Genomic DNA, 26,698 nt, shown 5'->3' with positions numbered 1-26,698 from the left:
AAAAAATATTCATACCATAAAAAATGAAGCTCAAGAAAGACCAACAGATTTTAAGGTCTCAGAATATGAAAAGTTTCTTTTTCTTCATTAATATTGTTCCCAATTCCACATTGCACCTAACCTTTAAGGAACTATAACTTGCCAAGTTTTAGAGTAGTGTAAAAAAAAAAATCCATTATTACCTGAAAACTCTATTGAAATATTCCTTTTTCCAACTACATATTGTGAGGCTAGATTTTCTTATATAAGCTACCAATATTTTGTTGTTATTGCAACAGAGTAAACATAGAGACAGATATGAGAATTCAGGTCTTTCTTTTAAGCCAGATATTATTAGATTTACGAGATTATAAAACAGTGCCAGTGTTCTAATTTTTTTTGTTTTGAAAAATATGATTATGCTAACATATAATTGGTTTATTTTGCTTATTACACCCTTAGAAATTTTGTTTTAATTTAAGTTAAACTTAATTTTACTTAAAAATTACTAACACAATAAATATTGTTAGATATAACTCAGATGAACAAAAACTTTTGGGCCCTAAATAATTTTAAGAATGTGTAAAAAGGAAAAACAAAAAACAACAACAACAAAAAGAATGTGGAAAAAGTTACGAGTCCATAATGTTTGAGAATGCCTGCCTTGTATTCTCTTCTCCATTCAGTTGTCTTTCACTATAACTCACACAACCATGTTTGTTTTTTGCTTGTCCCTAAGTCTTTGTTCACTTCATAGGTCCCACTTAAAATACTTTCCCCTGCCTTTTTTATTTACCAGAGTTTCAGTTCTACTTCTACTTTGTTTTTCATGACCATTCTAGTCTATAGTCTTTCTTCCTCCTTTACAACCTTAATGTTTGTTTATACTACCTAACTTTAATATAAACTTTATATTTTATTACATGTGCATCTCTCATGTTAATTGAGTTAATGTAATAAAGTACTCAGTAGTATCTGGCATATTATGCATTTGGCAATTACTAATGTAGTTAATAAGTGGAAGTGAAGGATATGTAGGTAGTGTCATTCATTAAAATACATGGGATCAGATGAAATTTGCTTGGAAAGATGAATTTCATTTGATTATGTTGAGTTTGGGGTGATTGTAGGTCATTCAAGTAGAGATGTCCAGTGGCAGTTGAATATGTGTGTCTGGAGCTAAGGAAAGAAATATAGGGTAGGAATATGAACCTGGAAGCTGCTGGCACCTATATAGTAATAAACGTTACCACCCTTATTGACAATTTATTTCATGGCATGCATTGTGGTGAGTACTTATTTTAATATCATTTAATTTTTATAATAATTTTTGAGGTAGTATTCTAGATGAGGAAATCAGTGCTTAGAAAGAACTTCAATAACTTGTCCAAACCACAGAAACTAAAAGACAGAGCTGTGGTTTGAATCCTGGTCTATCTGGCTCTGAAACGGTTAATCTCTATGTTTTTTACCAAGTAACTAAAGTTTGGGGAATGGATAAGATCACCTAAGGGGAAAATGTAATACCGTAGTTCCATCTTTCTCTGTGGCGGATGTGTTTCAAGACCCCCAGTGGATGCCTGAAACCATGAATAGTATTGAACCCCTTATGTACTGTTTTTCCTATACATACATACCTGTGATAAAGTTTAATTTATAAATTAGGCACTGTAAGAGATTAATAACAATAACTACTAATGAAATAGAAAAATTATAACTATATCCTATAATGAAAGTTATGTGAATGTGGTCTCTCTCTCTGCAAATTATTTTATTGTACTATAGTTACCCTTCTTGTAATGATATGAGACGACAAAATACCTATATGATGAAATGCAATGAGGTGAATGACACAGCGTTAGGCTGCTACTGACCTTCCGATGATCCAGCAGAAGTATCATCTGCTTCTATACTGCAGTTGAGTATGGGTAACTGAAACCACAGAAAGCAAAACTGCCATCAAGGGGGGCTCCTGTATAAGAAGAGAAGGTGCCTAAAGATAGAATCATGAGGTGCTCTGACATTTAAGAGCTAGACAGAAATGAGAAACCTACAAAAGAGATTGAAATAGAACTGCCAGAGAGATAGGAAAATCAGAAGTGATGTCATAAAGAGAAAGCATTATAAGGTCTGAGTGAATGCTTGCTGTTTAAGATGCGGTAGGAGCAGCCACTAAGAACTGAAAAGTATTCATTTGAGCAACAAGGAAGCCGCTGCTGATGGTAGCAAGGACTATTCATAGAAGTGGTGGAGGCAGGAGTAGATTGCAATGGAATTTGGACAACATGTGAATGAGGAATAAAGTGGAGACAGTGATTATGGGTAGCTTTTCCTAGAGTCTTGTCTGTGAAGGGAAATAAAGATACAGCTGTCAAGGATGTGAGGTGGCGGGAAGATGATTTTGTAACATGGGAAAGGTAGGATTAAATGTGGATGGAAAAGAGCCATTAGGAGTGTTCTGTGTTGCAGGATGACACGTTAGTGGCTTAAAACAACCATTTTATTTTGCTCATTCTGTGGGTCAGAGATTTGGGAAGAGCTTGACTGGGCAGTTCCTCCTTGACTGTGTGGTGTCAGGGATAAGATTTACTGTATCCATGGTGCTTCCTTTTTTTTTTTTTTTTTTTTGTCCTTTTTAGAAAGAGAGGGGTTTGGTTTTAGGATAGTCATGCTTCTTACATAACAGCTGGGTCCCAGAAAGCTTCTGAAAGGACTGTAGCTGGAAGCTGTATTCTGTTGGTGAGAGCAGTCACAGGGCCTGTCCAGATTCAAGGAGCCCCCTTGAATAGATCTTATCTCTTGTTTGAGGAGAGGTAAGGTGGAAAGGGAAGTATTTTGTGGCAAAATGGAAAGAATGGAAGCAGTTACAAGTAAGGTTGTATGTGGGAGCCATGGCAGAAAATGAAGAGCTTTCCATCTAATGGCCTTTATTTATTTTTAATAAAATAGAGCTGAGTTAATTTGCTGAGGATGGATTGATGGGGTGGAGTAGAGAGTGCAAAGTGGCACAATCAGAAGTTTGAGGATAGTGGACACAATTTGGAATTGTTGCTGAGGAGAATAATAGAACTGAGTGATGAAAGACAAGAGGATTATCCAGCAGCACTGGAAGAAATTTTGAAGGTAGAAGTTTTAAATTTGTAGTGCTACCCACTCTTTGTGGTGGCATTATTCTTTCCAGCATCATCTAACAGCTAGATGGAAGATTAGAAAAAAATGAACAGCTAGATTGACTCAGGATCTTGGGCTTTGCCTACACAGATGCAGTAGTGATAATCTGGCAAATAAGGTGAGGAAGTTGGTCAGAGTGATTAAAGTGATAAGGTTTGTAGTTTCAGTTGCATAGCGGGCATAGGAGGACAAAGTAGAGGTTTAAAAAAAAAGCAGCTTTTAATGAAATTTAATAGAGAATAAGAGAACTCAATTTTATATTCCAGAGCTAGAGCATTTTGGATAGTTTACTGTATTCTGAGAAATAAGCTTGGGAGCACGTGAGTGATTGGGAATGGAAATGAAGACCATTGGAAATGAGGAGGTCAAGGGACCAAGAGGCTGAGTGAGAGAGGAAGTCCCTCAGGACAGGAGGTAGAGAGAGAGGAGGAATGTGGACGAGGGACCGACCAAAGGCTTCGATGCTTGAAGAGGTTCTGGACCTCTGAAGCAGACAACTGCTTGGTCTGATATTAGTAAAACCACTCCAGCTTTCTTTTCATTACTAATACTTTGGCATATATTTTTCCTTTCTTTTATTTTTAACCTATTTGTGTCTTTATACTTAAAGTAGGTTTCTTATAGGCAGCATGAATGTTTTATAGTTTTCAGGTACAGATCTTTCATCTCCTTGGCTAATTTTATACCAAGCTATTTTATTCTTTTTGTTCCGATTGTAAATGGACTTGTTTTCTTAATTTCTCTCTCTGCAGCTTTTTTTTTTTTTTAAGATTTATTTATTTATTTATTCAGAGAGAGCGAAAGAGAGGCAGAGACACAGGCAGAGAGAGAAGCAGGCTCCATACAGGGAGCCCGACATGGGACTCGATCCCGGGTCTCCAGGATCACACCCCAGGCTGCAGGCGGTGCTAAACCGCTGTGCCACCGGGGCTGCCCTCTCTGCAGCTTTTTAATCAGTGTATGGAAATGCATTCAATTTCTTGGTATTAATTTTGTATCCTGCACTTTACTGAATTCATTTATTCTGCTAGTCTTTTAGTAGAGTCTTTAGGATTTTGTATATATAGGATCATGTCATTGCACGTAGTGACAGTTTAACTTCTTCTTTACCAATATGGATATCTCATTTCTTTTTCTTATCTGATTGTTACAGATAGGACTTCCAGTACTACGTTGCATAGAACTGGTGAGAGTGTATATTCCTGTCTTGTTCCTGATAGTAGAGGAAAAGCTCTGCTTTTCACAATTGGGTTATGCTGTTATCTCCGAGTTTTTCATTTTTATCTTTTATTGAGATCTGTTACTCTCATCCCACTTTGTTGAGAGTTTTTATCCATGAATGAATGTTGAATTTTGTCAAATGCTTTTTCTGCATATATCTAGATGATCATAAGATTTTTTATCCTTTTTTGTGTTAATATGTTATATCATGTTGATTGTATCAATGTTGAACTGCTTTTCCGTCTGTGGAATAAATCTCACTTGATTTGTGGTGCATAATCCTTTTGATGTATTGTTGAATATGGTTTGCTAATATTTTGTTTAGGATTTTCAACTGTGTTCATCACGGATATTGGCCTATAGTTTTCTTTTTTTGTAGTGTCTTTGTCTGGTTTTGGTATCAGGAAAATGCCAGTCTAGTAGAATGTGTTTGGAAGCTTTCCTTCCTCTTCTGTTTTTTGGAATAGTTTGAGAAGAATAGGCATTAACTCTTCTTTAAATGTTTGGTGGAATTCATCTGTGAATGTCTCTTGTCTTGGACTTTTATTTTTTGGTAGTTTTTTGATTATTGGTTCTGTTTCATTACTAGTAATTGATCTCAGATTTCTTATTTCTTCTAGGAATTTAACCATTTCTTCTAAGTTGCCTAATTTGTTGGCTTCTAAGTTTTTGTAGTAGTCTTTTACAAGCCTTTGTATTTATATGGCATTGGTTGATACTTCTCTTACATTTCTGATTTTATTTGGGTCTTTTCTGTTTTTCTTGATGGGTCTGGCTAAAGGTTTATCAATTTTTTTATCTTTTAAAAGAACCAGTTTTTGGTTTCGCTGATCTTTTCTTTTCTTTTCTTTTCTTTTCTTTTCTTTTCTTTTCTTTTCTTTTCTTTCTTTCTTTTCTTTCTTTGTCTCTATGTCATTTATTTCTGCTCTGATTTGTCTGGGACTTTGTTCTTTTCTAGTTCCTTTGGGTGTGTAAGGTTAGATTGTATGAGCTTTTTCTTGTTTCTTAAAGTAAGCCATATGTGCTTCGGTTTAGTTTTCTTCATGTTTCACTTTCCTAAAGTTCTGGATTTGTGGACTTCATAGGTTTCATCAAATTTGGAAACTTTTGTCTATTATTTTCTTAAAATAGTTTAGTTGACTCCTCCCACCCCCTCCCTTCAGGGATTCTAATCATGAATGTATTAGGTGACTTGGTTGTCCCACAGCTCATTGATGCTCTGTTTTTGTTCTTTTCCCCAGGTGTTTTTCTTTTTTTCATTTTAGATAGTTTCTATAGCTATATCTTCAAGTTCATTAATTTTTTTCCTCTGAAATGTCTAATCTGCTTTTGTTTCCACCTACTGCATTTTTAATCTTAGATACTATATTTATCACCTTGAAGTTTTATTTGGATCTTTTTTATGTCTTCTATATCTCTCATTAACATATGTGGGTAAAAAGATATGTTTAGACTTTACCTTCTTGAACATATGGAATATAGTTATAATAACTTTTAAAGTTCTTGTCTATGAATTCTAACATGTCTGTCTTTTTAGGTCTGTTTATATTGACTGGTACTTCTCCTTTTTAATATTTTTCTGCCTTTTTTGATCTGCTTTATAATTTTTAAATTTAAATTCTATACATTAACATATAATGTATTATTAAAAGTAGAGTTCGGTGATTCATCAGTCTTATATAATACCCAGTGCTCATTCCATCATGAGCCCTCCTTAATGTCATCTATCATCCGGTTGCCCCATCCCCTCACTCCCCTCCCTTCCAGTGATCCTCAGTTTTTTCCTATGATTAAGAATCTCTTATGATTTGTCTCCCTCTTTGATTTTGTCTTGTTTTATTTTTTCCTCTCTTCCCCTATGGTCCAGTTTTGTTTCTTAAATTCCACATATGATGTGAGATCATATGATAATTGTCTTTCTCTAATTTACTTATTTCACTTAGCATAATATCCTCTAGTTCCATCCATGTTGTTGCAAATGGCAGGATTTTGATTTTTTTTTGATGGTTGAGTAGTATCCTTTTGTGTGTGTATATATATATATATACACCACATCTCCTTTATTCATTCATTAGTCGATGGATATCTGGGTTCTTTCCATAGTTTTGCTATTGTGGATGTTGCTCTTCTTGCTTTGTAATTTTTTTACCAGGTGCCAGACATTGTGAGCTTTACCTTTGGAGTCCTAGATATTTTCATATTCTTTTCAGTATGCTTCAATTGTGTTTTGGTACACAGTTTAGTTTCTTGAAAATAATTTGATCCTTTTCAAGGCTTTTGTTGTTGTTTTTAGATAAAGCCAGAACAATCTTTAATCTGTGCCTAATCTACAACACCCTTCTGAGTAGGCTACCTGATGTCCCATGCAGTAAAAGCTTTTTCCACTCTGCCTGGTGGAAATCAGAACTTTTCTTGGCCCAGTGTCAGCTTCTGGAATGATTCTGCCTTTCCAGTGTTTTTTTTTTCCTTGACTCTGGGTAGTTTCTATGCTCCGGTAGACTTGAGCTTAACCATCTTCAGGTCCCTGAAGCTCTCTCTTTGCAACTCTTTCCTTTCCATGGAACTCTTTCCTCTCTGATGTCCTATCCAACTAATTTTAGCTACCTTGGCTTCCTTGAATTCTGAACTCTGTTTTTTCTGCCAGGGAGACAGACATTGGGTTTATTTAAATTTATTCTCTTTGCCTTGTAGCCTGGCAGCTCTCTCCATGCAGTAAACTGAGGCAGTGGTTGGGCTTTACCATTTGTTTTCTTTCTCTCGGGGATTACTGTCCTTTGCTACTTGTTGTTCAATGCAGAAATCTATTGTTTGATTTATGTTGTTCAATTTTTTTAGTTAAGACAAATCCTATTTGTTCCTTCATCATCATAGCTGAAAGAGTTATACATAGTATTTACTCATAAAATTTTTATAAATATGTATATTTAAGGACAATTTAGGATACCCTAAATACTTTATTTCTATTTTCCTGTATTAAATGCATCATATCTTCTGAATAATACTGTTTCAGAGGAGTACTTACTATATGGAGATCATAGAAGTAGTAGTTATTAACTATTGTTTTAATTTTAATAAGTCACAAGAAAATTGAATATCCTTTAATTTGTTGCTGAATAAAGTTGACTCGTTAAAATGGATTCTGTCTTAATACTTCCTGTAGTCCCCAAACATTTGCAGATTTCTTCCTTCAGTTACATGTGTATTTGGCCAAACCACTTTTACATAGAAAAGATGTAAAAATTTCTCTTTTATTAGTTTTCCGAATTTTAAATGAAGGTCTGTTTTACATAGCAGCACAGTTACAACAAATAGCTTATATTTTTTTAGAGTCTCAATTTGATGACAAACTTTTTAAGCTTCTTCAGTGTTCTTTTGAAATGCCAAACTTGACAGGAAGTGAACACAAAAGGCAGAAAAGCCTGTGGCTCTGAAAAAGCCAAAAAGGATATCTGTTCTATATTTGTATGGTAGGTCATTAACCTCTGGTGCACTTTACACAAAGGTTTTAGTATCTACATTAGACATTGTTTTTTTTTTAAGTTACATTTTACTGAGAGCTTTGTCTCAGGAAGGTGAGAGAACTGTAAGATAACGATTAAGTCAGTCGTGTAAAACACTTTTCTGAGACTATGGGTAAGGATGATGAAATAATATAATGCCATATATTGTATTTATACAGTAATCATGCTCTTATAATGGAAAATATTTTATGTTGGGTAATTTTATTTTTCCTAAGATTTTATTTATTTATTCATGAGAGACACAGAGAGAGAGAGAGAGAAAAAGAGGCAGAGACATAGGCAGAGGGAGAAGGCTCCACTAAGGGAGCCCAATGTGGGTCTCCATCCCAGAATCCTGGGGTCACCCTGGGCCAAAGGCAGACACTAAACTGCTGAGCCACCCAGGGATCTCCTATGTTGGGTAATTTTAAAAGCTCCTCATGAGTTATTTAAAATAACCATATATTTATTTTATATTTATTTATTTTTTTTGCCAGCAAGAGAAAATCTTTTTTTTTTTTTTTAGAATTTTAAAAGTCTGATTCTTTCTGAAAGTATAACTAAGGCTTTAACCTTTCTCACTCTGACCCAATGTGTTCCTAATTTCTTGCCCTTAATTCCCATAAATGACTAGTAGCTTCTTAAGATTAAGGAGAATTGGTTTTATTAATCAAAACTGAAATTATTATTTTTGTTCTAAATACAGCTTTGCTTACCAATATCTATATTTTTACATTACTTTTCAAGTGATCCAGGCTTAAATACTGAGTATTCTTTCCTTCTTTTTCTCTATGGTTAGATACAGAGTCTTATAATTAAAAAAAAAAAAAAATATATATATATATATATATATACATGTCTCTTAGATTTATTTTATTATATTGTTTTAAAAATTTTATTTTCATTTACATTTAGGCTCCTGTTTGATCTCCCAGCTTTGCTACTATTCTCCATTTAAGCTTTGGTGCCCAGTTAATATTTCTAAATGCTTATTCATGCCATGCTGTTGTTTAAAAACCTCCAGTAGCTCCCTGTTGCCATTCAGAAAAGTTTAACCTCTTTTCTCTGGTTGTGGAATCTGGCCCTTCCCCACCTCCCTTCACTATTCCTCACTCACTCACTATAGCTAGAGAGTTCTTTCATCTGTGGAGCAAACCGCATTTATCCAGTGACAGATACAGCTGCCTAAAGTGGGATATGGAATCAGAAGACCTGGTTTTAGGTCATGACTCTTTCATGTGCTAGTTAGTATTTTTGTCTTAGTTTCTTGCTTTGTAAACTGAGATAGACCAAAAGATTTGGGTTCTCCTAGTTCAAATATTTTATGTTTCTACAAAATGATTTAAATGTTAAGAATTATTCGCCAGTACTGAATGTAGATCCATATTCCTTTAGATTGCTTCACAATTTATAAAATATTGAAGAAAGATTCTTTATAAAAAGGTTACATAGAGGTCTCATTTCCCTGTTCTCCTTTAGCTCAGTTTTCCCCAGTTCTTTTTGGGCTACACCTGGTATTCTGTACATCAGATATTTTAAAGGACTTGTACTTGTCTTTGTGAGATATATAATGACATGGAAAATAGTCACCTTAAAGGAGATTGGCACCTAGTGGAAAAGTAAATTACTGTAATATATTATGAAATAAGATAGGCCACGAGGATCAGACGAGGGAGTAATTATATGTAGGTGGGAAAAGACTTGCAACAAATGTAGAAATGTGGAAAGACACAGAAGTAGGAAAACTTGAAATTAGACACAGTGGGGGAAATTATGGCCCAGCTTCAGCAATTGTAGATGAGCAGTTGTAGACTAATTTAGTCTTAAAGTTAGAGATTTTTTTTTTAAGTAAGAGTTTTTAATCTTGTTAAAAATGGAAAGCTAGTTCTATTAGTAAATGAAATACTCTACGAAAGTAAATGTACCATTTAATTTTATGCACTAATTAAAAATGGTGTGTGTATACCAAAAATATTTGTCTAATTTAATTCTCACAAATTCTTTGAAGTTGTTAAAAGTATTTTCATTTTATAAAAGTGGAAACAGGCTTAGGAAAGTTAAGTAATTTGTCTAAGATCACCCACTTGGCATTTGAACCTCCAGATTGGTTTGATTCCAAATTCCATGTTCATCTAGTAAAGTGCTCCTCTCATTGTGTTGCATTATTTCTGTTGATTCACACTGTTTTTGTTACCACTATAACATGTAGTCAGGGATATGGGACATTATAAAAGGCAACAGTATAAATAGTTTAAGTGAGAAAATTATATATATATTTTTTACCTTGAGTAACAAGGTTAAGTGTTTTGCCCAGAAGCTAGTTCGTTATAGGAAGGGGAGGAGGTAGGATTTGTGGACCAGTTCCTTTGTTCAGTGCACTGTCCTTATTGGTCTACTGAATCCTTTAGGAAGAAAAGATTTAAAAAAGACTTTATAAAAAAAGACCGGGATCCCTGGGTGGCGCAGCGGTTTGGCGCCTGCCTTTGGCCCAGGGCACGATCCTGGAGTCCCGGGATCGAATCCCACATCGGGCTCCCAGTGCATGGAGCCTGCTTCTCCCTCTGCCTGTGTCTCTGCCTCTCTCTCTCTCTCTCTCTCTCTCTGTGACTATCATAAATAAATAAAAATAAAAAAAAAAAAGACCAAGTTTTACTTTAAAAGAAAGTACTAGTGTGCATATGTGTTTGTTTCACACAACTCTCAGAAATGAGATTTTAATATAATATATTTTTAGAATTCATATTAATGTATGGTTGATGAAATTAGGTATTTGGAGCAACAACTCAAGGAGATTGGAGATAAAAATGAATTGTAACACTAGGTCTATTTTCATAGACTGAAATGTTAGAACTGAGTTTTCTCTCAGGAGTTAATAAGCGATCCCAGTATGCCTAAAGTCTTCTATAAGAATGAAAAAAGGTAGAGCCTGAAAAGGGAAAGTAAAGAAAGGCAATATTGTAGAATAAAATTTTTGATAGTATCTTTGTTTCCTGCTAGTGGACTATTTTAGAGAAAAATTTAAAAATACAGATATTCAGAAAAAGCACAAACAAAAATAAGGTTAGTAAATTAGTTTATATGAATATCCACTGAAATATGAATAGATGATTATTTAAAAAGATCTAAGAATATAAGCTCAATTTAGTAAATTAATTCCATTTCTTCATAATTGTTGAGAATCAATGAGACATTAAAATGTTTTTTTATATGGCTTCTCATATGTTAAAAAACAATAAATGGAAAACCCTAAGTAACTGAGGTGTGACTATTATAAATTAATACAAGTCTTCTCCTGTACTAAATGCTGGTGTGAGCCTTGAGTTCTTGATCCAGATCTATTTATGGTTTTAAACATAAAACCTTTTCCTTATCTAAACCTTCACTCAAGTGCCTTCTAGTCTTGTATCCCATGTTTGACTATTTGGTCTATTCTTTTCTCTATGCATTTGCCTCCTTCTTTAATCTTTAGAACACTCTGACATACATGAGTAATGGTAGCATTACTGTGGAGGAGACTTGCCCATTCATGTCTTCCTTTCTCAACTCTCTTAACATCCATATTATATACATTTTCCTCGCTCATGAATTGGCACAAGGGACTAAAGAAATCTAGGGACATTAAAAAAAAAAAAAAAATCAGCAACTCAGAAATGTCCCCAGGTGCAGCTCAAAGAAACTAGCTTTAGGCAGTGCTTTTAAAAAGCTCATCACTGGCTTAATTCTTTGGAATCTTTCCTGATCATCATACAGACCTCCATCAAAATGATCCTCACTTACACAGATAACATTTCAGTGTAGAAATCATAATAGTTAATACTTTTATATGTGTGCTGTTACAGGCACTGTTAAAAGTACTGAAAGGTGTTAGTTCCTTTACTTTGCAAACTCTGAAATAGATGCTGTCATTTTCACCAATTCACAGGTGAAGAAACCCAGGCACAGAGCAATTGAGAACCTTTTCCTTATAAGGTATAACTGAACTCCAGCATTATTAAATGTGCACCGTGTTTGTTGTTATACTGCAGGTAGAATTTGTTATGCTGCAGATCCACAAAACTAAGTTGATGGCCGAGCCAGAATTTTAACTCGGGCTGTCTGTGGTTCTAGAGACAGTGTTCTTAACCTCTGTGCTGCCTCATGGTATAGTTTACTGTTGGATATATGCAGTGTTGTGATTCGTTTCTTTATTCTTGCTTTATCTGTGTTTGTGTGTGTGTGTGTCTGTGTCACTATGCTGCAACAAGAGGAATCTGGGCTTTGGAACGACCAGATCTCAATAATTTTCACAGAAGGTAAATAATGCTATCCCTATTTTACAGATAAGAAAAGCTTATGTAACTTACTATGTAACTTGCTTTGGTGTGATTATGAACCCGTCATGTCTCTGCATCAGGTTTCCTTGTCTGTAAAATGAGGCTAATAGTATTTACCTTCAGAGTCACTGTGAGGAATAAATGAACACTTATGAAAATGGTGCATTTTATTTTTAAAGATTTATTTACTTAAGAGAGAGCACACAACCCACAAGCAGGGTGATTGGAGGGAGGGGCAGAGGGAGAAGGAGAAGCAGGCTCCCTGCTGAGCAGGGAGTCCACGCAGGGCTCAGAACCCAGGGATCATGACCTGAGCCAAAGGCAGACTCTTAACCAACTGAGCCACCCAGGCGCCCTGAGAATGGTACATTTTAAAAATAGAACAATTGTTAGTTCCCTTCATTCCCTTTCTTCTACTATGCATGATTTCTTAAGAACAGAGAACTGAGAATACAGTTAAACAGTATTGGATCTGTTTATCCTCACTTTCTAGAAGCATGTAGAACTTTTCTCCTGAGGCGCTCCCCTCCCCCATTGCCTTTTCAAAATGGAAAAATTCAGGGGGAAAAAGGTGTAACTGAACTCCAGCATTGTTAAATGTGGGCAGTGTTCACTGTAATATCGCAGTTGGAATTTGTTATATTGCTTTAGGTATGAATCATGTCAGTAATTACCTGAGGGCAGTGTTAGTTCATTATTCAAGTGCAAACAAGAAGGGAGATAGCAATTGTAGAAGAATAACTCAGAAAGATCCTCTTTGCTTTGTTATTTTTTTTTTATTTTTTTATTTTTTTATTTTTTTTGATCCTCTTTGCTTATTAACTTGTGGAAATGGAAGCATTTGTACTCCTGTTCAGAGGGTCTTCTGCAAGGTCATGATGTTAGGAAATTGCTTGAACATAATCTTAGAATTTCAGTCTCTGAACTTGTTTGTAGTTATGGCCTGACTGTAATAGTGAGGAACAGTTCGGGAATCTAGATGTGAAAGAAACAAAAAGTAGAGGTATTTTATGAAATATCTATTTTAAGAAAAAAATGTTTAAAGATTTCATTTATTAATTGAAGCACAAGTGAGGGGAGTAGCAGAAGGAGAGGGAGAGGCATGCTCCCCACCGAGCAGGGAGCCCCATGCAGGGCTCAATCCCAGGACCCCAGGATCATGACCTGAACTGAAGGCAGATGATACTTAACTGACGGGTGCCTCGAGATACTTATTTTAATCAATATAATTTCTAAATTCCTCTAGCAAAATAAGGCTATTACTAATGAGTTTAGTAAAATTTTAGAAACACTAGAGCAGTTGTTCCTAAGTCATTTAATAAGTTCAAATTCTTTTCATAATAAAATAAAACCAACTTTTTGATATTTATCTTTCCCAAATATTTATGTCATGTTCTTAAAACTCTGAACTGTCCCAACCTAGTCTGTTTCAAAATGCATGTCAGAGGCCCTTGGGTGTGTGATTTTATTATTTTACTGATTGGTTCTTCATATTTTCTACTATTGGCAGAAATAGCCAAATATCTAAAGTATCTAAGATGTCTTCCTGTAAGTGTGGATTTAGAGCTGATAAGAAAATGTAGAATAGGAAACAGCTGGATTTATTTCTCTTTCAAAAAAACCTTTTGTTCTTCTTGCTTAAGTTTCAGTGTTTCTTGCCTCTGTTAAAATATAACATAATTTTTCCTTAAGATTTGATTATGCTCTTAAAAAATTCCTTAAAGACTAACAGAAATCTGTCTTGCTATCTTTTATTTAAGTTCATTTTTGGAGTTTAATATTTGGTCATTTTTATCTTTAATAAATTAATAAAAACTTGTTTGTTTTTATTAATATCTGATTATTATATTTATTCTTTCTATGTTTTAAGATAATTAAATTTTTAAATTTGCATATTAAGTAACACTATTATAACTAAAGTCTTGTCATTTTGGTTTTTTATTTTAAGCAGTAAAAATGAGAAAGATGGAAAAGTAAAATGATTCCTGTTTTACCAATACATGAATCCTAAACAAAAATGAACATAGGATTCCCTAATCCAGTACTGAACTCTTAGAAATATAAACTTGTTCTTAAAAATACAAACATTTGCATTATCTTTGTAATTAGGCATACTGGACACTTTCAGTAGTATGTACTCTTAAACCAGGATCTAACTCACATATTGAAACAAGGTTTTCTGAAAATGAACTTTCCACAGTCCAGTTTCAAGGGAAGAATAAATGGCTTGGGTGGATAGAGATTGCCATGATAATTCAAAAATGATATACCTGACCTTTTTAATTATTTCTGTGGGAACAACAACCACTTTTTCTATGATCTTTTACAGACAAACTATTTGTAATTGTCCCTTCCTATTTTTTATACATGTCCCTATTTTCCCTTCTTTTTATATCAAAATTATTTGTGTTTCAATCTAAATAAGTCTTGTAAGACCACAACACAAAATATAGCAATTTTTACCCAACAGTTTTGAATCCAGTTATTTTGGCCATCAGCAAAAATCACAAATGTGATATATGACCCAAAAGGTATAATTTTTAGTGCTGTTTTAATACTCATTTTTATTTAAATAAACTATTTCTTTTTTTATCGAGTACTATTCATAAAATCCTTTCCCCTAGAAAGCCTAAATTTAGTCTAGTGTGAATATTTTACATTCATGTAATTAAATAAAAATTATTTTAAAATAAAGAACTGTAATAAATTGATTCATAGGTTTTTATGACCTGTTAAAATATGAGCTAACAATGATTAAATAGTTTAAGAGATTATCATTGTTTAAAGAAAAGTTATGTTATTCATAATGAAAGATTTGCTTTGTTTTGATGAAAAAGCCCTTTGCATATTATTTTTCAGCAGCAGTAAAAGAGTTTAAGTAGTATAACATTTTCTTGTGTAATTTACATTGTACAATTGCTTTTGAAAAATGGGAATATTTCTGGTTCAAACTAGCAAGCTAACCACACACCTTTACTTCCTTTCCTTCCTCAAAACCTCTCTAGAAGGTACAGAAAAGAAAAATAAAAAACACACGAGGGAGTGAAATCCTGCAATACTGAGACAATAAAGGAGAAAAATTATGGAGGGAAGTTGAGGGGTTGATTCAGCTCTGAGGATAAAAAGTAAATGAGGACTGTATTGAAAGATACAACAAAGTAGAGAAAACCACAGCTCTCCATACACACAGACAGGGAAGGGCTCTGGTGAAAGTGGGAGTCAGTCTCTAAGCTCAAAGTAGCAGATATAGAGAGTAAGGCAGTAATCAGGAGAGATTTTTAAAGTGCTGTCTGCCAGTAGCTCTTGAACTTGAGCATGCATCAAAATATCACCTGGAGGGCTTGTTAAAACACAGGTTACAGATTGCTGGGTGCAACCCCAAAGTTTCTAGGGTAGGGTCCAAGAATTTATATTTCTAACAGGTTTCCATGCAATGCTGATGCTACATTTTGAGAACACGGGTCCGTGAAGTATTTCAGCCAGTCCCCCACCTCAGTCCTATAGGAATCAGGAAAATGCGCATTCCTCTGTACTAATGAATTAGAAAAAGATGCCCCTCCGGATACAGCTTCCCTTGGAAGCAGAATTTATATGAAGAATTTATGCTGAAGCCCTGTGCTTTTATGCAGTGCACAAACTATAAGGTACATGCCTGGCCCCACCCCAACTGTTGTACACACACACACACACACACACACACAGTACCTATAGCTTCCTGCTTGGTCTGTAAGAAAAGCAGACAGAAAATGAGGTAAATCTATAAATAAGGTAAATCTATAGACTTCTGTAACATTTGAATAAAAAAATGGGACAGGAAAAGTACTTCTGCTTAAGAAGAAAATGCATCAAACCACTTTGTTGCAAGCTTATATTGCCCTAATTTTGGCATTTTTTGGATAACCTCAGTTTAATATCCATCCCCCAAAGAAATACAAGATTTAAAAAAAAATTTTTTTTCAGAACCTTTTTTTCAGAGACTTCCATTGGAAAGGGTTCATAGGTCCAAGCAGGATAAATGAATGTGGATACATATTGATGAAAAATTCAGAATTCAAAAGGTAACGAGAAAATTATAAAATTTCCAGCAAGAAAAAAGGAAGTTATTTACAGTGGAATAAGATCCAGATCAACATCAAAGTTCTTAGCAGGAGTAGTGGATGTCTGATAACTTAGAATTCTCAATCTAGCTTACATGTCAAACAGGAGGGTAAAATGAAACAATTCTCAGACATATAAGGACTCAGAAGGTTTATCTCTTAACTATTCTTTTTGAAATAAAATTATTAGAGAATTTGATTTAGCAAAGTAAAAAAGAAATCCAAGAAAGGAGAAATTATGGTATCTAAGAAAGAGTGAAACAGGATTGCAGAGAGAAAAAAGTGGGAAAAATTCTAGGATACAACAGGCCTAGAAAATAGTTGCTCCAAAAGAGAAATCCATAGTTGCGTAAAGAATGTCTTGAATGCGGTGGTTTCCTTTAACAACTCTATAACCTCATCTAAAGGTGGGGGTTCAGTAAAGCAAGTTTAGGTAATAACTGCAGGAGTTGAATTCTTGTGTCAGAGTAGTATTGACAAAGGAAAATTTGCTTCCTTTCCTTGGGCTTTTGAAGAATGAGGAGAACCATACATAGGTTTGATGATAAAAGAGGCAGTCTTTATTTTCTTTACATTTTTGCGTGTAAAAATAGGACATTTATTGCAACTACATTGATAAATACCCAGAGTGAGTAGTGTATAAGCAAATATGTATTGGTTATTAAAAATTAATCTTCAGGGACACCTGGTGGCTCAGTCAGTTAAGTGGCCAGCTCTTGATTTTGGCTCAGGTCATAATCTCATGGTTTTGGGATCAAGTGTTGCGTGGGGCTCAACACTCAGCAGGGAGTCACTTGAACATTCTCTCTCTCTCCCTGTTCACTCTCACTGTCTCTCTCTGATAAATCTTTTTTAAAAAGCTTCAAATCACTGCATTGTATACCTGAAACTGTTAGAACACTGTATGTTAATGATACTGGAATTAAAATAAAAATAGTCAAAAGGAAAAAAATTAATATTTGGTCTGGTGGGCGAATCATATTTAACTTGTTCTTAACTCTAAGCCCTTTCCTTCCAATCCCTACCCCCTCTAGTTCAACCTATGTTAGATACTATAAAAAATACAAAGAGGTACAGAACATAATCCCTTTCCTCAAGGATCTTGATGTGTCAGGAAGATAAAAATGATAACTAAAATGGGACGGACGCCTGGGTGGCTCAGCGGTTGAGCATCTGTCTTCCGCTTAGGGTGTGATCCTGGAATTCAGGAATTGAGTCCTGCCTCAGGCTCCCCTCACTGAGCCTGCTTCTCCCTCTGCCTAAGTCTCTGCCTTCTCTGTGTGTGTGTGTTTCTCAAGAATACATAAAATCTTTAAAATAAAAAACAGTAAAAAAAAAAAAAAAAGGGTACAGATAGTAGCATCATCAAAGATTTTGTTTACAAGTTGAACTGGCCCTTGGAGGATGAAAAGGATTTTTATCAGAGAAGAGGGGCAGAGTGAGTTTTATTGACTGGGTCGTGAGATAAAGCCCCCCCTCCCACTAGACTCATGTCCATCTTTTAATAGAACTCCAAGGGTCATTCATTCAACAGATGATCGAGAGCTCTTATGTGTTATGTACTAATGTGGATGTAGTTCTAGGTTGGTTTTTTTTTTTTTTTTTCTTTCTCATTTTTGTTGGATTTAGTTTGTTGACTATGTGGAGCAAGAAGTGGCACATGCAGCCACAGACCACCCACCTGATTATGTAAAGTTTTATTGGAACACAGCCACACCCACTCACTTATGTATTGTCTGTGGTTGCTCTTGTACTGTAAGGCAGAGTTGAGAAGTTGCAACAGGCCTAACATACTCACTCTCTGACCCTTAAAGAAAAGGGTTTCTGATTTCTGGTGTACAACATTAACGTGCTCCCCAAAGCCTCACGCTCAGATAAGTGTCATAACCTTCAGTATCCTCTCTGTGTTGTTCCTCACTCCTATTCCTTGCTATTTGGTTTATCTTATGTTTCTTTTGGTAAAAATAAGCAAATATACATTTGCCTTTTTATTTTGCTTTTTGTTATACCAGAGACAGCATACCAAACGTATTCTCTTACACTACTTTTTTCACTTATGGAAATCTCTCCATATCAGTTCATAGAGCTCTTTCTCTTTCTCATTCTTTATCACGGCTTCATGCCACTACATTGTATATGTGCCGCAGTGTATTCAACCAGTCTCCTCTGCATGGACTTCTAGTTTCCAATAGTTATAGTTTCAAATAGTGCTGTACCTTGTATGTATGTTTTTACATTAGTAAAATTATGTTTTCCAAGCAAACAACTAGAAATGAGAATCCTGGCTCAAAGAGTGAATGTGTGTGCGTCCGTGTGTGTGTGTGTGTGTGTGTGTGTGTGTGTGTGAGAGAGAGAGAGAGAGAGAGAGAGAGAGAGGGATTGCCAGATTCCTGTCCTTGAGGATCATACCATTTTCTGCTCCCATCAGCAGTGTATGAATGTACCAATTTCTCCACAAGGGAGAAGTGGTTTAATTTTACAAAGTGATGACATTAAAATATATCTTTCAGCTTTCATCAGCATCATTTCAAAAAAGAAAGGCCATTTGAATGAGAGAGAACATAAAGGATCAGAACAGCTCTTTAAGTTTAAATTGAATAAATATATTTCTTATTATGATTGTTTTCTTTTGATGAAGACAAATGCATCTCTACCCTGTAATCAGAGGAATCTTTTTGAAATGCAAATCTGATCTTGTCTCTCTTAACTGGAAATCCTTCAGTGTTTTCCACATCTCTTCGGATCTTAACATGGTCTTATTATGGCCTATGAGTACATGTAACGTCTCAGCCCTATGTCTCCAGCCACTTTGGCTTTTAGTTCTTTCAGTGTACGACATTCTCATTCCACGTTCAAGGGTCTTTGCATGTGCTACCTCCCTTGCCATACTTAAAAAAAAGAGATGAGTCAAAAACAAACAACCTCAAGTTCTTATCCTGGCTCTACCTTAACTTGTTATATGACCTTATGCAAGTTACTTGGTTTTTTAATTCTTCAGTTAAGAAGACCTATAGGCTCTTTCAGTTTTAAATTGTATATTTACCAGAAGTCATTTTGATGGGAAGGTTAATAGAACTCAGCATATTCACCCTGTGGCTTTAACTATAACTTGGCTTTAAGTAAAGAAACACACTTGTTTCTCATTCTTAGGTTTTACTTAAATTTTAATTATTTCCAAAAATCACTTGATGGGTTGACTGTATATGAGTAAATAAGATTGAAGTTTGAAAAGTGATTATTAAGTTCATGAATTATCTCTGCTTCTGGGGTCCTGTGACTTGGATTCTGTTTTTGTCACTGCTTTTAGCACTTTAACCACAGTGTGATGAGGATAATTTTGTATCCTTTTAAGGAATTATTGGACTAAATCTTTTTTGAGAGCAGGAGGAATGGGAAAGACTTAATAGAGAAGTTGGTCTGGAGTTAATTTCATACTGTTTTATTATCTTGATCTGTTGCCCTGTTTAATTGATCATTCTTTGTATTTTTGTAAAATTGTCAGAAGATGGGTAGCAGATATCAGGTAAAAAAATTGAAGAAAGATTAAATAGGTAATGAAGAATTAGTGATTTTAGGAGAGTGTATATGTTGATCTCTGGAAAATGTTGCTAATTAAGTAATCTTGTCAACCATTAAATACTCTGGTCTATTTAAAGATATTTTGTGTGCTTAAGTTTGTCCATTAGTTCCTTTTAATTTAGGATTAATTTCTTGGAAATCATGTTATAAATGGATAATTTGATTTCCAGACCAGCCCAAAAGAGCTTTTTAAAAACCTCTTACCTTAGGATTATGCTAAGATTAATCTAGTAGTAAGCACTGTTTTTTTTTTTTCTTTTTAAAAGATTTTGTTTATTTGAGAAAGAGCGTATAAGTTGGGGGAAGAGTTGAGGGAGAAACAGACTCCCCACTGAGCAGGGAACTCTATGCATGCGGGGGCTCCATCCCAGGACCCCAGGATCATGACCTGAGCTGAAGCCAGGCACTTAACCCACTGAGCCACCCAAGCGCCTACTAAGCACTGTTTATGAAATTTTCTATGTATTTATTCACAAGAGCACCAAGTTACATCTTAAGATCTTAAGAGCCCTTATTTGCATCTTGGGTTGGATTGATCTGTAAGTACTAAAATGTCTGGGTGTTAGGAGGTGGTAAGGATTCTGCTAGGCAATAGTAGTAACTTACTATATTACAAAAGATCAGGTATGTGGTTCATTCATTAGGGGCCCAAAATTACAGAACCAAAAAGCAATTGCTTTAGATATGAGTCAGGAATTAAATGTTTCTCAGTTGGGGATGAGAAGTTTGCTGAAAATCCATTTTATATTTTGTATTCCTCAACTAAGTGACTAATCTTTAAATACCAATATCTATAAGTTTCATACCTCAAATTTACTTTCAGTATTTTGAATGTAAAATATAAAGTTAGAACTCCTTGAAGCAATGTCTTCAGTTTCTTTAAAGTTTTGTACATATTTTATGTACAGTACATAATTTTCATATATCCTTTTGGTAAATTAGTTATTTAGTTGTTTTTTTCTCAGAAAATGTCACTTCTTTTTTTTTTTTTTTTTTAATTTTTTTTCTTTTTTTTTTTAAATTTATTTATTCATGATAGTCACACGGAGAGAAAGAGAGAGGCAGAGACACAGGCAGAGGGAGAAGCAGGCTCCAAGCACCGGGAGCCCGATGTGGGATTCGATCCCAGGTCTCCAGGATCGCGCCCTGGGCCAAAGGCAGGCGCCAAACCGCTGCGCCACCCAGGGATCCCAGAAAATGTCACTTCTGAGTTTAGAACCAATCATTAAGATCCTGGGGAGCTATTTTCCACACCTAAAAAATGTTCTCATCTTCTGTTCCTTTGAAGGGCATTAATGTGGAACAGAATACACCATCTACTCTTTTACAAAGATGTTAAAAACAGTTGGCATGGATTTTTGGGAGGCAGGGCTTGGTACTGTCACTTTAAAGTAATAAAAAGTAAAATTCTTAAGTCTAGTCATACAGGTCTTCTGGGGAAAGAAGAAAGAAAACTCTAAAGTATGTAATTTACTATAACGTACAATGCTAACAAAGGAAAATAACTTTAGTACACTTTCTGTCCATGTAGTTATGCTTTACCCAGGATTTGAAGCTCTAGAAAAGTAGTATTTGTTATGTTAGGTATCACATTGTGAAAAATCTTACAAAACTTTTGATTCATCTTTCTGTTGACGGGAGGGCAACAAAAATGTCTCCAGTAATAACAAATATCCAATGACTGTTTTGCTTGTATTTTAAAGTAATAGCCATGCCTTAAGATCTTGCTCACAGATCTTGAAGCCAAGGAAAGTTCTGAGAAATCTGTTATAAACTCTCAGCCCCTTTTTTTCCACAGCATTGTTAGTTGCTTTTCAAGACTGCTAGGTATATTTATTTTCTAAAGAGTAGTATCAAATAAAGGTATACTGAAGGGGCCAGTTGAAGACATTAAGGATATTTATTTTGCTTTTGGTTTATCTAAAGGATACCATAGCTACTTAAAGAAAACCTCCTAGTTATTTTTATTGGAAATGGATTGCTTATGTAGTAAATGACTATGATTTGTCTGAAATCATTATAGCCCAGACCCAGAGAACAGCAAAAATCAAATTTAAATCATAAGAGTATTTGCCAAAAGTTGTGCTCAGGATTTGAAAAATTAGATTGTAATAATCAAATATATTGAATCTAAATTTAATCCTATGTCATTTTTCTCAAATAAAAAGCATTCTTTTTTAGTTAACTTTGGAGAACTGCTTGAATTTGAAAGTATATATATATGCTGGAAAATGAAAAATTTTAGTGTAGTTGGTACTTAATTTCTACTAAATTATAGCTTAAATCAGTACCTTCTCTGTGTTTAAGAAAATGAAAATGTAGTTGTACTGAGCTTTTTTGGCCCTGTAGTTTTGCTGCTTTTTACATAAGGAACTATATTTTTACTTCATAAATTATTTTGACAGACATTAACATTTTGCCTCCTGGAAAATAATATTTTCTGCTGTTCAATATTTGCCTTTAAATGGTCAAAAGAGAGAAGGGAAGTAATATATTTATTGATCACTTTCTAAGCGCCAAGTCTTGTATTTCACTATCTGTGGTATTTCTGATTTAAAATACATATACAAGTTACTTATTGTGACAAAATATATCTTTAAAATGTATGTCCAAGTAGTATTTTTTTTTAATGTACCTAGCAAAACAGCATTTTGTTAGTTTCTTCCCTCTCAATTTTGGTGGCATAGATTATTTTGAAGTTGAGTGCTGTTATATGCAGAAAATGTATCAAAATAATAATTTTAAAGTATACATAGTTATATAGCATATGATTCTTAAGAATTGCTTACAAAGACAAAAGCCTAAATATTATCTGTAAGTGTAACTGCTTGAGATCCCCAAATACTGTTACTGTGTTATTTACAGAAGACATTTTTAGATGTTTTTTCAAAAAACACTCCAAAACACTTGTTATTTAAAGTTATTCTCCTTCCTCATTTACATTATAGCTCAAGAAACGTGATTACTAGTTTCAATTCAGGTTGAAATAGAAATTAGATATATGTTGAATAAAAATATTAAATACTTAAAGTGTTATAAATCATTTAGTTTAAAATTGCTAAGAAATTAAAAAACAGTACACATGGTTGCAACATGATTTAAATCATAGTCAGTTTAAAGCTTTGAACAAGTCTTTTAGGGGTTTTTTAATGAAGAGGAAGGTACAAGTCCAAATGGCTCAGAAAAATAAAATGGTATGTATACAAGAATAGAATACATTTTAATGCTTAACACATCAAATACAATTTTTTATACTATAACTTTAAAATGTCCACGTGTTTCTTTCAGAGGTGGAGAAATAGTTGTCCAAGAAAAAACTGTTCACAGTTGAAGGAACTTAGAGGTTCCCAGTGAAGTCCCAGTGGTTTTATTTCAGGCAGCTTATATTGTAGATTCATTGTCAGATATCTTACATTTTAAGGTCTGCAGACTATGTTGAATGAAGTTCTCTGTACTCTGAACTTCAGAGAATCTGAAGTCACTTCTTTTAGCAGACCAGTTTTTCATTTTTATTGAATTCTGAATTGTGTCCGACGTGAAGTAGTAAATTATAGGGTCAAAGCAACAGTTTGAAACAGCAATGCAAAGAGTGATTGGGTACATTGTCCTTACTGCTGCCACTGCTGAGCAATTAACAAATGTTTGTGTTCTCATTAGAGAATATAAAATAAGATTGATATTGTAAGGCACAAAACAGAAGCAGAATATGGCCAAATGTACAAAAATCATTTTTAAAACTTTAGTTTTATTTATTTTGCTTCTACTTAATGTAACAGGTTTATTTAAAGTTCTTAGCACCATACTAGAACAAGTTACGTTTAAAATTAGAGGAATAAAAAATCCCACTATTTCAATGAAAATTACAATCCTTGAGAGATATGTTTTCCATGTGGCTTCTGGAAATTTTTCAAAGCAGGCTGCTGTGGAATTGTTCTCCTGAATGTGGGTGGACTGAAAAAAAACTGCGGGCGCACTTCCTCCTATCACAGTTAGCCACACAGCAATGCATACGAGTTTTGCATTTCGTTTGGTTCTCAGAGTCTTTGACTTAAACGGGTGGACAATTGCCAGAAACCTATCCACACTTATACAGGTTAAGAACAGAATGCTTCCGTACATGTTGGTATAAAAGAGCATCACTGAGATTTTACAAAGTGGATCTCCGAATGGCCAATTCTGTGTTGCAAAGTAAAAAATCCTGAAGGGTAAAGTAAAAACAAAAAGCAAGTCTGACATTGCCAAGTTAATCATGTACGTTGTGGTTTCGTTTCGCACTTTGAGGGTGCAGATGAAAATGTATATGGCAACACAGTTGGATATTAACCCAAGCACAAACACCATACTAAACATGCACCCATACAAAGTGTACTTAAAGGAGTCGTCATAGGAGCAGCTGGAGCTGTTACTGCTTACCATCATAAAGGCACGGCCGCTCTACTGTATGGAAGTCCTTTGGTCACTGCAGCCTTTGGTATTCCGATTGTGCCGGCTTTATAACCTCCAGAGTATTTGCAGATTCTTTGTATCTTTGGGTGGTTTTAGAAATACTTCCTTTTTCTTTGAAATCTTGGTAAGAAACATGAAATTCGTTGTCACAGAGTTTCCACTTGGCCCTTCAACAGGCAAATCCTTTCTTCTAATCTCCAGAATATCCGTGAATCCAGGGTCTAGGTAACCGACGAACAACTTTTGAAAAATATAGTCCGTGAAGCCAACCTGTTGGATTATAAATGTAAAGAAAAGCTGGGTTCTGAGTTGGAAAAAAAAAAAGTCTCTTTACACTCCAGAATATTTAAGCCAAAGGTAGCAATCTTTTTTTGCTTTCAGTGCAGTTTCAGAGACTTAAACATTCCCAGTTTGGTCTCACTTACTTCTTCTTTTAAATGAAGTTTTTCTTTTTGATATTCCAGCAGTGGATTCCAGATGGTGGTAAGCAGAAGAGTCTTTCAAAGTTTCTGAAATAAATTCCTAGGCGTGTTAGCTCTTGCTGGCTTGAAGCCTTTTCCTCCGTTGCCAGATGTATTGTGAGATGGGCTTTCTCTGAAGTAGAAAAGAAAGGCTTGCTAGATTTGTAGTATGACATCACAGGAAGAAGAGGCTGGGCTTGGACAAAGAAAGGTTTCAGCCCCGTTTGTTTACTGTGCCTTTAATCTGATAATGTGTCTGCTGGGAATATACCTAGGAGGCTTGCAAATGGTCACTGGCTATTCAGCTGAGCCTCTGCCCTTTAACTCTTTTTATGCAGAAATGCCTTCTAGGATGTTGACCACCTTTCCTTTCTTTTATTTCTTTCTATTTGGCAGTAAGAAATCAGTATTAAGCCTGTTTTTCTTTTATTTGATTGCTTTTGTGTTTGGAATATGACTTTTTAAGAAATAAAATGTAGCTGAGAGTGTATTTATAAATGGAAATTGTGGAATCTTTATATAGCATTTTTTAAAAAAAACTGTTTAATGACTTATGAAAAGAAGAAGCTTTAGGCGTAAAATAGACTTGACTGACCAGTGGTAATTTTGCCTCTTTGGCTTGTTTGCCATAATTGCTCCTCAAGATTTAATTGGTATGATTGTGAATGGCTCCAATCCTGCATCTCTTCAGTTTTTGATAAGCAATTTTCTAACATTCTTTCCTGTTTCCTATAAAATTGAGTTAATATTTTAGAGCACTTCCAATTTTTAAATTACTCACTTTCACCATAGAAATTCAATAATGTTCACGTTTGGTGTGCTATTAATCTTATTTACACACAGAACTAAATTGCATCTTTTTAAACAAATGTTTCTTTCCCCCTAAATTGATTAAAATCCGTTTTGGAGAATCAAAGTTATACTACTTGGCTAAATTTTAACTTCATAATTTTATGTTCATTACCCCCAGCCTGCCTCTTACCCATCTTAATATAATATTAACTATATATGGTTCACATTTTGTCTTCTATGAGTAATTTCGCAATATATTTATATTTAAGGGATACTCTCTTTTTTTTTTTTTTTTAAGTCCAAAGAACTTGGAAGAATAAAATATGTGCAGGATGGTGGTAATTGAATATGGGTGTTACTTTCTTGAGGATTGAAGATGCCACAACCTCTGGACACATACATGTTTTTCTTGTTCTGAATTACCATTTTTCAGAAAAGGCTAGATCCAGTTATGGTTTACGGTTGCTAGTTTGATTCAGTTTGGCCAAAACTCTGTCTTTTGAAGTATCAATTAGGAAAGTTTAGAGCATTTAAGAGTGATTTGTTTTTCCTTCCTACATAACTAACTTAAGAGTAATATGTTTTATGCTGATTTTATACCTTTTTAATTATAAAATTAAGTTTAACAACTTTTGTTGTTCATTAATGAATGCCTGAATTGTATTCCTTTTTTATTGTTTTGACCGAGAAATTTATAATCAAATGACACCAAAAATGAGTATTATTTATAATCAACAAACTTAAACATTAAAGGGCTGAATTCTTTGTGTATTGCACTGGTATAGAAAAGAGGTAGAATGTGTAAGTGTTTGTATTAGAAGGCAGGTGAAGAGTAATGAAATAAGGAGTAGTTAATGAAGTAGTGAAGAGTAATGAAATAAGCTTGTATTCTTATTGGAGAAAAAATTTTTAGTATAGTTTCTTAGTAATCTATTACATCAGTCTGTTTAGTCATCATTAAATAATAAAATAAGCAGTCATATGTCCTGACCTTGTTTACTTCTGCTTTCATTTTGAATATGGCATTGTCTCAAACCAAGTGTTAAGAGCGTATCCTACGTCGGACTATTCTTCGGCATATTGATGTTGTTATTCATTCACTTAACTGTTCATTTCTAGATTTTCATGTTTGAGTTACT

At 34.4% G+C, this 26,698-nt stretch overlaps 2 protein-coding genes and 1 long non-coding RNA gene across 3 annotated transcripts in view; 1 reads left to right on the top strand and 2 right to left on the bottom strand.

The window, feature by feature from the left end:
• The window catches only part of LOC119877401, a 72,409-nt gene extending 70,383 nt beyond the window's left edge, over window positions 1–2,026 (bottom strand). Inside the window, exon 1 of the long non-coding RNA XR_005376198.1 lies at window positions 1,854–2,026. This is a non-coding gene — a long non-coding RNA (uncharacterized LOC119877401). The remainder of the gene's footprint in view (window positions 1–1,853) is intronic.
• RB1 (RB transcriptional corepressor 1) overlaps window positions 1–26,698 on the top strand; it is a 145,641-nt gene that overhangs the window by 71,438 nt on the left and 47,505 nt on the right. The gene's annotated exons all lie outside the window — the stretch shown is intronic.
• Window positions 21,742–24,934, bottom strand: LOC119877400 (lysophosphatidic acid receptor 6). Its single transcript, XM_038569515.1, has 2 exons — window positions 24,732–24,934; window positions 21,742–24,576 (listed from the first exon to the last, which is right to left on the bottom strand). The coding sequence occupies exon 2, from the start codon at window positions 24,277–24,279 to the stop codon at window positions 23,242–23,244; it is 1,038 nt and encodes a 345-aa protein (XP_038425443.1). The 5' UTR covers window positions 24,280–24,576; window positions 24,732–24,934; the 3' UTR covers window positions 21,742–23,241.

This window comes from Canis lupus, chromosome 22 (assembly GCF_011100685.1).
Source record: "Canis lupus familiaris isolate Mischka breed German Shepherd chromosome 22, alternate assembly UU_Cfam_GSD_1.0, whole genome shotgun sequence".
In the NCBI taxonomy this organism is placed as follows: Eukaryota; Metazoa; Chordata; class Mammalia; order Carnivora; family Canidae; genus Canis; species Canis lupus.
Note: the sequence above shows the minus strand (reverse complement) of the source record. Positions and strands in the feature narration are given on the sequence as shown.